General features: G+C 43.1%; 1 protein-coding gene across 2 annotated transcripts in view; it reads right to left on the minus strand.

Moving 5' to 3' along the window:
- Positions 1-13,053, minus strand: part of armc8 (armadillo repeat containing 8) — a 34,179-nt gene extending 21,126 nt beyond the window's left edge. The window contains exons 1-5 of one of the 2 annotated variants that reach the window (XM_034186588.1): positions 12,867-13,053; positions 9,016-9,092; positions 3,959-4,030; positions 3,002-3,144; positions 1,350-1,447 (exon numbers count right to left, since the gene is read on the minus strand). In XM_034186588.1, the coding sequence (XP_034042479.1) occupies positions 1,350-1,447; positions 3,002-3,144; positions 3,959-4,030; positions 9,016-9,092; positions 12,867-12,911 (435 nt within the window). In that variant the 5' untranslated portion in view covers positions 12,912-13,053. The remainder of the gene's footprint in view (positions 1-1,349; positions 1,448-3,001; positions 3,145-3,958; positions 4,031-9,015; positions 9,093-12,866) is intronic. The other variant, XM_034186589.1, reaches the window with a different exon arrangement.
- Between the last annotated feature and the right edge of the window lie 260 nt (positions 13,054-13,313).

The raw sequence follows: 13,313 nt of genomic DNA on the forward strand, positions 1-13,313 counted from the left end.
TTTTTTACGCTTTTTACTCTTTTAATTCATTTTATTAGTAAACGCAGTGGGCCGCGGCCTCAACTTCACTTTTAGTGAAGTTTAGGGCTAGTGGCCAGCGATCACCTTAGTATTTCTTCTGTTTTTCTTGTTGTTTAATGCTGACAAATTATACAGTATTTTTTGTCTTTCTGATGCCTGATTCTGTTTTTTTCTCTCTGTTTAAGGTGCAGCTCCATCCAGAGATGGGTGTGGTATTTGTGCTGGAGACCCTCCTGTCCTGTGCACCAACAGCATTTCTTGTATATTCGTCCATGAATTGTTCTGTGAATTGTTTCTGTAATTTGTGTCTGTATCATGGCCCAAGCAGAGGGTCACCCCTTTGAGTCTGGTCTGCTTGAGGTTTCTTCCTCAGAGGGAGTTTTTCCTTACCACTGTTGCTCTGGGGGTTGGTAAGGTTAGACTTTACCTGTGTGAAGCACTTTGAGGCAACTCTGTTGTGACTTGGCGCTATATAAATGAAAATAAATTGAAATTGAAATGAAAAGTAAGTCCCTTTGGCTGCTCCCTCGTTTTCTCACTCGGGGTTGCCACAGCAGATCCGATGAGGATTAGCATGTTGAATTGGCACAGGTTTTACGGCAGATGTCCTTCATGATGCAACTCCACATTACATGGAGAAACCGGCAGGGGTGGGGTTTGAACCAGGAACCTTCCGCACTGAAGCCAAGCAAAACAACCACTTGAGCACCACCCCCTCGAGGGCTGACTGAGGTCCGACTACTTGATTGGTAAAGAAAAATTAAAATAAAATCTAAGTTATATAAAGTTGAGGCTGTTCTTGTCGTCAGAGCAGGAACGATAAAATAAACTATTGTATAGATTTATTTGTAAAAATACAGTGTGTCTGCTCGAGCACACTGGCTGCTGTTTCTCTCTGTCCGAGTGGGTGTGTGGGTGTCTGGCCGGGCCTGCCACTCAACAAGGTGATGTCCATCACTTGTTCTGTTTTTTGCGCCTAATCTTGGGTTATGACTGGCAGACTAAGTGTTTTGATTTTTCCTGTTGCAAATCCTTGATGGTGAGTGTCAGAGTTGTTCATTGGATGCTCGAAAAGTCAGATAGTGATGTAGAAATCTGTGACTCGTTGCCATGTCCATTTTTGCAAAAAACGCAAGCAAATGCGGCAGAATGATGGCGCAGCACGTGCAGTGTGAAAGCCCTTAATGCCTGCATGGTTGACTGAAGTTAGCTTCCACTCACATGGCACCAATGACTGTCCAGAAACAGACCACATGGATCAGCCTCTGAGCTTTGTTTACTTTTTTTTCTGAACAAAGTTCAGTCACAACATGTAAAAGGTGACTTACAGTGTAGAGCAGCTGCACTGGGGTGACAGGACTGATGAAGACTGTTCTGAGACATCGAAGACAAGCTTCAATGAAGACCAGGTCATGACACAGGAGACCTGGAAGCACAAAACGCAGGCGCTGTTTAGACCAGGGGTTTGAAACACAGGTGTGGAACCCAGGCCACTCATGCCTCAGCAGCAATACTGTGGTTTGTTCACACACAGAAGTCACAACAGGCCCAGTGCCATTTTTAACAGGAGGATAGTTCCAGGAGGCAGATCCAGGTTTCTTCAAAGGAGGACCTCAGAACACCAAGTCACACATAACAAGGCTCCGCCCACATTAAGCCATGTTTAAATGGATCTCAATCAGCGTGTCGTCGTCCACCACAGTCAGTGAAGCATGTGAAACATTTTCTACTGAGGGTCAGAGTCACGCCATCCTGTGAGACATTCAACCTTCTAGTGCCTCACACTCGCTCTCCACGTGCACAGCTGCTGTTAATCTGTACATACAAAACAGTGACTGTGCTGTCCAGCAAGAACAACATACCTGTTCCTCCAATCAACTTCAACATTTACACCTCTGACAAAAAAGAAACATAATAAATTAGTCTGTATTTAAACATAATTCCGCATAAGACATTTTTGCCCATTCAAAAAGGCAAGATAATCCTGTAAGCATGAATGGTGTCAAAGCACGCTGTGTCCACCAGAGGGCACAATGCAACTATTCAAATCACAAGGAGCTCAGCATGTCAACATTTATGTTTGGAATGAGACAGTTCTCTGAAAGGAAATGTCCGCTGATGTGTCTGTGTCAAAGCCCTCGATGTGGTGACCAGGTCAGTCGCCAACTTCATTTACAAATTATACCACTAGTCAGTGACTTTGAGAACCCCCGCCAGTCTAAAGCAGGTTACTTCCCGAGCCGTGGCTGGTACTCATTTACGGCTGAGCGGACTGGGACGATGTAGAAGAAGCATCTTGTCCAAAGACACAGATAGGTAGCCTGAGCGGGGTACAGACCCAGGTCTACATATGGACATGCCAGCTCCTTATCCACTCAGCTACCTGCTCTACATTAATAATTCATTCATTCATTCATTTGGATGTCAGTTATTTCACCACTGCAACCTAAATTCTGTCTTTCCGTCAAACACAGTTTTCTGTGCCGTAACCTCTTCAGCATTAATCACCTTATTAGCCTGAGTGTCTGCGAAGCGACAAAAGCAGGGTACAGTATTTTGCCACAGTGTGTTTGACTCAGGAGACTGTGACCTTTTAAAGAATTGTGTCACAGCAGCTCCACTCCCCTCTGGGCCAATGCCCAAATTCTGTGTTTGCCAACCACAAATAAGAGACAAAACAACACTTGTTTTTAGTGAATTAATGAGACGGTTTTTTGCCATGTGCCCAAACTATCACTGCACCCCAAATTTTCATGACCAGTAAGTACATGTACACAGTTATCACAAGGAGTGGGAAGGCTGTCTTTGCAATCTGACACACACACACACACACACACACACACACACACACACACACACACACACACACACACACACACACACACACACACACACACACACACACACACACACACACATCAGAGTGCTGCCTGTAGTTCCATGCATGAATGTGTGTGTGAGTGCGTGCGTGCGCACAGACCTTGGAGCAGGGCGGGGATGATGTGGCAGTCCACCAGGGACTTAATATTGTTCTCGGTGCCCATGGCCAAGCTGCCCAGCACCACTGCACACTCTGTCCGGAGCTCCAGACTGGACAGGCTCTGCTGGAGCAGGTAGAGTAATCTGGAGTCAACACACAGAAAACAATCAATGATCACTTTCATTGCTGATTAACGTGTTCATTTACAATCAGTCTCTAATGATGCAACATATGAATACAGTCCAGTACACTTCCAAATGTCCAAGGTGAGTGATCTATAGTCCCAACAGTGAAACAAACATTTGTGTGTGTGTTTGTGGTATGAAAACAGTACATCTTTGTCATTTTTCCTTCCAGAATAACATTTACTATTATTTGATTTTCAAATTATACTTACTTCCCCCACATCAAATCTATAGCATGTCTAAATGTTTAGTTTTTGTGAGCACATAGTGGACAGGAACAGACTGCAAGGTTGCAGACTAAAGAAGAGACACCTTCAAGCCAGACTGAAGTATGCTAAGGACAACCTGGAGAAAGATTATGCAGTCTAGAAGCGAGTCCTTTGGTCCTATGAGACAAAAGGAGAGCTCTATGGACATATAGACATTGCTTATGTTTGGAGAAAGAAGTCCAAAAAACACTGTCCCCACAGTGAAACACAGCAGTAGAAGTATAATACTGTGGGAACACTACAGTGTGTCTGGAATTGGGAATCTCCTCAAGGTGGAAGGAATCATGAATCTTACATTATTATTATGAATCTAAATAAAAAACTAAATAAAAACAACAAAGAGCATACAGACAGAACTGCAGAAATGGGAGCCACACCAGTTTATAAACTGTAATGTGACACAAGTATGTGTTTCTTCATCATTTTGAAGCTTCTCAACAGGAATAAAACCTGAGGGCAATCTGAGATGTGGAGCAATGAGGAAGAGGGCGGCACAGAAATACCTCGGCACAGCTCCGAGGACAATCAGATTGGCCTTCTGCTTGTTGTTTCCAATGACAGCATTCTTCATGTCACTGCGGAGACAGTTACAAACGCTGAGATTAAAAGACACCCTACAGCTCACAGTCGAAGTAAAAAGAAGACAGGATTCAAAAAATAAAACATCATGCAACATTCAAAATAAAAAAATACAACAAAACAGAGGGACAACAGATTATGTCAATTTCAATTCAATTTAATTTATTTGATTTATACAGCACCAAATCAACAACAAAGCTGCCTCAAGGTGCTTCACACAAGTAAGGTCTAACCTTACTAACCCCCAGAGCAAGAACACAGGCGACAGTGGTAAGAAAAAACTTTCTCTGATGAGACTGAGGAAGAAACCTCAAGCAGACCAGACTCAAAGGGGTGACCCTCTGCTTGGGCTATGCTACAAACATAAATTTTAGAAACAATTCACAAAATGAATATACAGGAAATTTTGTTGGTGCACAGGACAGGAGGGTTACAGAAACAGACACCACGCCCATCTCTGGATGGAGCCGCACCTCAGAGAGAAAAAACAGAATCAGGCATCAGATAGACAACAAATACAGTATAATTTGTCAGCATTAATCAACAAGAAAAACAGAAGAATTACTAAGGTGATCACCAACCACTAGCCCTAAACTTCACTAAAAGACCCAGAATTTAGGTAAAGTTGAGGCCGTGGCACGCTCCGTTTACTAATAAAATGAATTTAAAAGAGTAAAAAGCATAGAAACATACTATGCCAGTATGCTAACCATACGAAAGGGAAAATAACTGCGTCTTAAGTCTGGACTTGAAAGTCTCCACAGAATCTGACTGTTTTATTGACGCAGGGAGATCATTCTACAGAACAGGGGCATGATAAGAGAAAGCTCTGTGACCCACAGACTTTTTATTCACCCTAGGAACACAAGGTCCTGCACCCTGAGAACACAGAGCCCAGGCCGATACATAAGGTTTAATTAGGTCAGCTAGGTAGGGAGGTGCCAGTCTGTGAACAATTTTATAGGTTAGTAGCAGAACCTTAAAATCTGATCTCACTGGCACAGGAAGCCAGTGAAGAGACGCCAAAATGGGTGTAATGTGGTCAAACATTCTGCTTCCTGTCAAAAGTCTGGCAGCAGCATTTTGAACCAATTGGAGAGCCCTAATGCTGGACTGCGATAAACCAGAAAATAGAACATTGCAGTAGTCCAATCTAGAAGAGACAAATGCATGGATAAGGGTCTCAGCATCAGCCATAGACAGGATGGGACGAATCTTCGCTATATTTTGCAGGTGGAAGAAAGCAGTCCTCGTAATATCTCTAATGTGGAGGTCAAAGGTCAACATAGGATCCAAAATTACCCCAAGGTTCCTCACTTTGTCAGTGTGATGTATGACACACAAGCTTAGGCTAAATGTTAGCTGATGTCTCACTGATGCGGATGTCTCACTTATTACGTCTGAGAAAGATGCATTTCACTCATGGTCACGTCAGGTGTGGGGGTGTGCTCGGGTGCTGCACGATGCCACAACACTCTGCTGCTGCTGCTATGTGTTTCCAGGATGGACCGACTCCTCAACGACCGGACTGTACTACATTCTTCTAATTGACACAAGGTTGCAATTGTTTTTTTGTTTTTTTTTTTTATTTGTGTTACCTGTGCATCATTTCTGTTAGTTTTTAAGTGCAACAGCTACAAATTTTAGCTCATAATCTTACTCCTGTGTGAATCCTAGTAATGGTTAGCTTTTCGTTAGTGCTTAGCTTTCGTTAGCTTTTGCTACATGTTTCGGTTATCCTGGGACACGCCACTTTAAATTAATCTTGTGCGAAAGGTGGCTCTCTTTGAGAGCCGTGTCCGTAAGTTAGAACAGCTTCCTAACTCAGTGGAGTTAGATGTAATGGGCACTCCAGACAAGCTTAGTGTGGCTAGCACATCTGTTAGCACTAGCCAGCTAAAGATGACAGCGTTCAGACTATTAGGCAGAAGAAATCCTGTAAGGTTTGGTGCCCAGTTGTGGTACCCGGCTCACAGTCACTGCTGCCAATTATAACAGTTCTTCAGCCTTGGATATGTCTGTTGAAAGCCCTCCGAGCTCATGGGTGACTTCTACCCCAATCTCTAGGCCGAAGAGCCATGCGTTAGTGATAGGGGATTCTATCACCTTCAAAACTAAATGACACATGGCAGCTGACGTTAAATGTATTTTTTGGGGCCAGAGCATCCGGTATTGCCTCACTGAAGAAGAAGAAGTGCTTTTATTGTCATTGTACATATGTACAACAAAATGTGTCCTCTGCATTTAACCCATCCTAATTACAGTTTGACACAATCCAACCACTAGGGACAATGAGCAGCCATAGTCCGGCACCTGGGGACCAGATGGAGAGACGCTGCCTTGGTCAGGGGCAGAGAAAGGAGCAGAACCAAAATAAGCATGTGTTGATTGTAGGAGGAAACCCATACAGACACGGTGAGAACATGCAAACTCCACACAGAAAGGGCAGGAAGTGATCCCACGACCAACTTGCTGTGAGGCACCAGTGCTAACCACTAAGGCACCGTGCTGATGTTGGGTGCTGACGTTGCATAAGGATAGTCAGAGGAAGGAACATGACACTAGAGATACCCACATAGTTATTCATGTCAGAACCAATGATATTAGGATGCAACAATCGGAGGTCAGCCATTTGGCTATAGGGAGGACTTGTGACCTCGCAGAAAGATGTGTAGTTTCTGGTCCGCTCCCCTCTTGGGGTAATAATGATGAGGCATACAAACAATTCATGTAAGCAAGCCTTCTGACCCCCTCCGCAAATCATTCATGGACATTACACATGTATTACGATTCTAGCAATGCATTAAAGGTTTGACTCACATTAGTGGCAACGCCTTGGATTTGGTCCTCGTTCGCGGCATCACCATTTCAAATATCAACATTATGTCAACATTTCGTCCCATCCTGTTTATGGCTGATGCTGACACCCTGATTCATGCATTTGTCTCTTCTAGAATGGACTACTGCCATGTTCTATTTTCTGGATAACGGCAGTCCAGCATTAGGGGTCTTCAAAATGCTGTTGCCAGCCTATGACACGAAGCAGACCTTTTACCACATTACACCCCTTTTGGCATCTCTTCACTGGCTGAAATGACAGTTAAGCCTAGTAACCGTGGAAAACTTGGGGAATCCCCCTGGCAGATCTATGTGCAAGCATTCTGGGGTGTGCCATGAATCATGAATGCAAAATGAAATTGTCATTTCAGCACTAGAAATACATTCACGAGTGCACAAATTAGCCATAATTGGATGCTTAAATTAACCAGGAAGGAGTTTCATAAAGAAGACGATATTTATAACACATAAAGTAGATATCAATACCTTCAAAATGGAATCAGTTTGAAGAGTTTTATTTACTGCCCACATGAGATTTTCTTCTAATAAAATCTGACCAAAAAAAAAAAAGAAGCTTTTTTCAGATTTCAGAGGTTTCTCCCACAATAACTGTTTACCACAGATATGCCAAATTTACATATTTCATAGCCAGTATAGCTGCATTAAGGAGCCAAGAAATGGAAAGGCTTCTTTGAGTGTAATGGTATGCTTCAGTGTCTCAAACATGGATGCTCGCAATAGTCAATGTAATATTTTCCATAGTTTGAGCATACATAAACTTCACAGTTTAGTGTCAATGTCTGTTGTTTGACTATAGTCCAAGTCTGGGTGTCCATGACAACTGCCACAGAAAATTTCAGGCCTCTAAGTCCATTATTTACTGAGATATTCTACCTTGAACATGGTTCCAGAAATGACGGCCATAATTTTTGCCTAAAAAAAAATGGCAGACCCCATGCACATTAAATTGGCCATATCTCAGAAACTACTTGGCCTCCAGGCCTCAAACTTCAGATTTGTTGTTCTGAATAGTCTGGGAATATTTGATTAAAATTTGAACAAAATCTGAGACAAAGTGTGTGAGGCCCTTGTTGAATTGACATGGAATGACCCATACTGTAGTTCAGGGGTCACTAACCCTGTTCCTGGAGGGCACCTGCCCTGCATGTTTTCTAACTCTCCCTGTTCTACTCCGAGGCAATTACTTCTATCTGGTGTGCTCAGCCAATCAAGAGCTGGAAAACACCACTTTTAAAAAACCTGGTGTGATTTGAGTAGGTAGACGTGGAAAACATGCAGGCCAGGTGCCCTTCAGGAACAGGGTTGGTGACCCTTGTTGTAGTTTTTTTTTTTTTAAAAGATGTCAACAAGCAGAGTCACAGCAGGTGAACGGTGAGAGAGGAAAAGTACTACTGCAGCAGGCAGGTGCAGAACAAGTGGAGCAGCTGGAACTGTAACCAGAGCTGGACCCTTCAGTGTTAAAAATAAAGCTGGAAAAGAGTCCAGGTCACCACAGACACTGAGACATAACAACATAAAACCATATTAGAGAGTGAGGTGGAAACTGACTGACAGGTCCAAACACGGACGTGCAAAAATGTAGGCAATAGTCTGTCAAGGACACACACACACACACACACACACACACACACACACACACACACACACACACACACACACACACACACACACACACACACACACACACACACACACACACACACACACACACACACACACACACACACACTGCCCTAGGTCAAATTTGGGCCCGAAGCAAAATTCAGTGTGATGGGGTTATGCAGAACGCAGAATGCTGAGGACACGATGGCGTTTTTAATTTTGCCCCATAAAATGAGGACGTCATCACATCATGAGGCCGTACACCGTGTTTATGGCGAGGCAGTGCCACCCCCATGTCTCCAGAATTGACTTTGCTTGGATGACATGCAGTCTTGTCCAAAAGGTCAGTGGATGTTCTCAGGTTGACTTTGCTCTTGGTGGTATTTTTTTAGTATTTTTAGTAGCAATATTTTGGGTAACACAGTAAATTTCTGGAAAAAAGGTTCAGACATGAATGGTCAAAAATGACAACAGTTGAGCACTGAAGCTGAGAAGACAAAATAAACGCTGCTGCACTTACATGACTCCCTGCAGCACTTTCTGTGGGTCAGGGTCAAACAGCCGGTCAACATAATGACGACTAGTGGCGCTGACTTCCTACGAGAGAAGAAGAAACAACACGAGTGACACAATCCAACCACACTGATGTTGTAGCACAATTCTAGTTTCTTTGCAAGGTCTGACCCCTTTGGCTTTATCATGCTTACATCATCATGAAAGATGGATGGAGGTACCACTGCAAGCTCATAACTCAGAACAGTCTTCAGGTCAGCATTGCGTTGTTTGGAAACTGACACTGACTCCTCAGTGTCAATGAGGAGTTTCCTGTTGTGATCACTAGACAGACTTTTTTTCCACGTTTGCAAAGGTCTTGGCAGTTTGTTTTGGGAGTGTGACCCAACAAACCTTTAGTTCTGCCCTCCTCTAGCCTCTCTCTAAGGAAATCATTCAGGATGGTCTTTCCTGTTTCTGGAACAGCTCTCAATGACTCCTATACGTCTGCTGAAGCAATTTGCCCAGATGTGCTTCTGACAGCTCATCCAGGTCAAAAAGATCTTGACATTGTGTCGACAGGTACTCGAGGATCTTGGCTACATCCTGTTTATCCCTGATTAGATGGGATGGACCGAGCTCATCACTGAGCTTACCGTTTGGCGGTGTGAGACAGAGACTTGAAAGGGTCTGCGTATTCACCACTGACATGTCTTGTTAGCAGCCATCTCAGCACAGCAGCTCTGCGGATGGTAAAGCCTGTGATACCTCCTTCACATTTGGCATCTTGATTTATTGTTTGCTCAAGGGTATTGGTCAGTTGGAACACTGTTGAATGTTGACTTTGATGACCCCCTCACAACAAATCCTCCCTTCAGCATGTGATCGTATGCAATTGGATGGTTAGCTTTCAGCGCTTTCATTTCAGCAACATACACTGGTGAATAGCGGGCACAGCTCACTCATCTTGCAAGTATCAAGAAAGGAACTGTTTCCATCAGCATCCACGTGTAGCAGAATGACTGCTTCCCAATCAGCCCTGTCCAAGCACGATATTCCCTCCTTCAAGAAAGCTCTCCCAGAAAGCAAATGTTGCAGATCTGTCCCTCCCCACTGCCCGAAACTTAGTAATAGTTTCTCTCACACTAGACAAGTTCTTCTCAAGTTCTTGGCTTACTGTCGCAGATTAAGTATGTTTCTCTTGTTCAAAGGTCACCTTCAGATCACTCAACAGGCTGAACAGTTCATCATCCAACCAAGGCAGTCCATTCTTTTTGGCAAAAGATTCTGCTGATGTCAGAAAGAGATGCGACATGGCTTTGTGTACTACTCTAAAGCCCCAGCCCCCTGAACCATTTTACATAAATACAGAGGAGGGGGAGCATTGAGAAATGTTTCCAAAACACCTAAACTTAGTGTTACCAATACAACGTAAATAAAATATAGGCCTATGTGTGATTGTAAGTTTATAGCTGCAGTGGCAAGAGGCAACGATAGTTGTGTCACCAGCTAGTTGGGGCCAAAACAGACGAGAAGACTACTTTATGCAAATGCTGAGCGCCGCGACATGCAGACTGCCAATCAAAGCAAAAAAGGCAGCGTGACATCAGATGGTTGTTCACTCAAACTAAATAGTTAAACATGGTGAAAAACGCTCCGGAACAGCTTATTTTTGTACAGATCTAATATGTTTCTCAAATATTTTGTAAAGGTTAGCGAGAAATAAACACTTCTAAATCTAAAAATGTTGTTTTTGTAAGCAGATAATGCCTCTGCAGTGATTTACAACACATCCTACGGAGATGTTAGCATGCATGCCCCAGTAACCCCCATCAAACACCAACTGCTTGTCCCTGTCACTTGAAGTGAATGTGACTGTAGGTGACGCAGAGACAGGAGGAGGAGCTGAAGATGTTGTGATTCTCTTTGGGAGTGACGAGGATGGACAGGATTAGGAATGAACAAAGCAGAGGGACAGCTCAGGTGGGACGATTTGGAGACAAAGTCAGAGAGGTGAGACTGAAATGGCTTTTGAGGATTACGTCAAAACTACTGCATGGATCTAGATGAAATTTTACCACCGAGAGATATCAGGCCATGGAAGAGTCCATTAAATTTTGGAGTGAATCAGGATCAAGAGCCCAATTCTGGATCTTAAATGTTCTCCATTTTCAAGGATCATTTCAAATCTGCTTGATGGATCTTGACAAAATTTAAATCACATGTGGCTGTTATACAAAGGAAGACCCTGTTAGTGTTGGACTTGGGACTGATCTGGAACAATATGCAGGTTCTGTGGCACAAACATGTGACATCATGATGTAAAACCAAGATCTGGAAGACACTACTTTGTTTCAGCTTGTAAATTAAATATCAGATTGCAACATCTTGATCAGTCGGACCATTCTGGATCAGTATGCAATTATTGCATTGTGCTGTGGAATCGGGATCCAGCTAAAGTCCAGGTCACGATGTGAATCACATCCCTTGGCAGACATCAGAAATCTCCAACTGCTCTTGTTTTATAGTCTGAAATCAGCATTTTTGTGGACTTTGATAGTGAATAAGTCGAAATGGTTAAAATGTGTGTTTTACCAGGATGCACTGGATTTTTTTTTCTCATTTTGTCTCTCATAGTTGAAGTGTACCTATGTTGAAAATTACAGACCTCTCTCATCTTTCTAAGTAGGAGAACTTGCACAATCAGGGACTGACTCAATACTTGTTTGCCCCACTGTAGTCACATCTTATATCATATTGATATGACAACATTGCAAAATGATAATTTGGCCATATTATAGGCAAAAAAAAAAGAGAAAAATGCTTTAAAAAAAGTGGGGGGTTGGCAAAAAAAAGGGGGGGTCTTGGGAGCAGAGCTCCCCCAGAAGCTGAAAGGCAAAGAAATATATATATATTTAAAAGGCGGGGAGTCTGAGGAGGGCTGAGCTCTCCCAGAAGCTGAAATGTTTTAGCCATGTTTCATGCTCCACCAAAGCATTTACTCAAAAAAAAAAAAAAGAAAAGAAAAAAGTCTGAAGGACCTAAATGATATGGTGAGAAGGTGAGAGCTTTGCTCATCATGTCCACCACATATACATATTAATCTTTCATAATCTGGTATACTGTATAATTTTTTAAAAGATATTGTTGATTGGAGTAAGATATGACCTTTAAGTTGCATATGACAGTTATTATTAACTATTATTATTATCATAAGATAAACTACAAGGCTAATGTGAGTCAGGGATCTGACTTCAATTTTATCAGGAAAATTATAAAATGTGTTACAAGAACAGACACAAATCGCCGCCTCGCCCAATAAATAAATAAGGTTGTCTCCCCACTGTTGTCCTCCATAAAGTCCATCGATAACAAAACTTCACGTGACCAGCTGTGCAACCAGTGAGTTCTGCTAACTTCGGCTAGTTAGTTAACCAGAAAACAACTGGTCGAGCGGCTACCTGTTTAAGACAGGTGTTCTTAGCTCTTGTTTATTATAATTAAATAGCTCCAGTGGATAAAGGGATTACATGGCCTTCAAATAGCTTTATACATTTAAATAAATCAAATAAGGATGGTGCCAGCAGTGCAGTTAGCATTTAGCTGCTAAGTCATTCTGACAGCTACGTGCAGTGTGATATGTTGTACTGCACACACCGACGAGGCGGGTGCACATGCTGAATCAACCCTATCACCGCCCGCCCGCGACACCAGAGACAATTAACCCAACGAGCTAACAGCAGCCTGGAGGTGGATGGCTTCTGTGCTAACGTGATAAAAGCTGTAGTTACACAGCTCCAGCTTCTACAGGACCGTGAGGTCGACATGACCCGCTCAGAGCCTAAATAATAAAGATGAATCTGTCAGAGTGAGACTCACAGAGAGCACGCTGATGCGGAGAGGGGCCTCCAGCAAACACGCCATCTCTGCCCGCCGACGGAGCGCCTCAGCCGGCGCGCAGCACTTTGGAAACACTCCGCCCCCCGGAGCAGCTTCTGGGGGGAGGAACTCTTAAAAAACTACACTGTACAGTACTTTTGGTAGCACCGACTCAGGCACAGACATCTATTCCCTCCGAACTGTACTCTTATGATCAAACATAGCCTCGGCTAACTTACGGGCCGACGCTGGATGTGGTCAATAAGTAAATTTTGTTTATGAACGTGACGTAGTGACCTGCTGTGTCTTACGTAGATTCGTCACAAAACTCGACGATCCATGTTTGATAAAAAAAAAAAAAAAAACTTGTGTAAGACTTGCTTTAGATTCATAAAAATGTGGCAGCGTAAGCCAAAGTTTCGTCGTTAAATGTTTTATTGGTGGAAA

The sequence above is a fragment of the Thalassophryne amazonica genome, chromosome 14 (genome assembly GCF_902500255.1).
Source record: "Thalassophryne amazonica chromosome 14, fThaAma1.1, whole genome shotgun sequence".
Taxonomy (NCBI): domain Eukaryota; kingdom Metazoa; phylum Chordata; class Actinopteri; order Batrachoidiformes; family Batrachoididae; genus Thalassophryne; species Thalassophryne amazonica.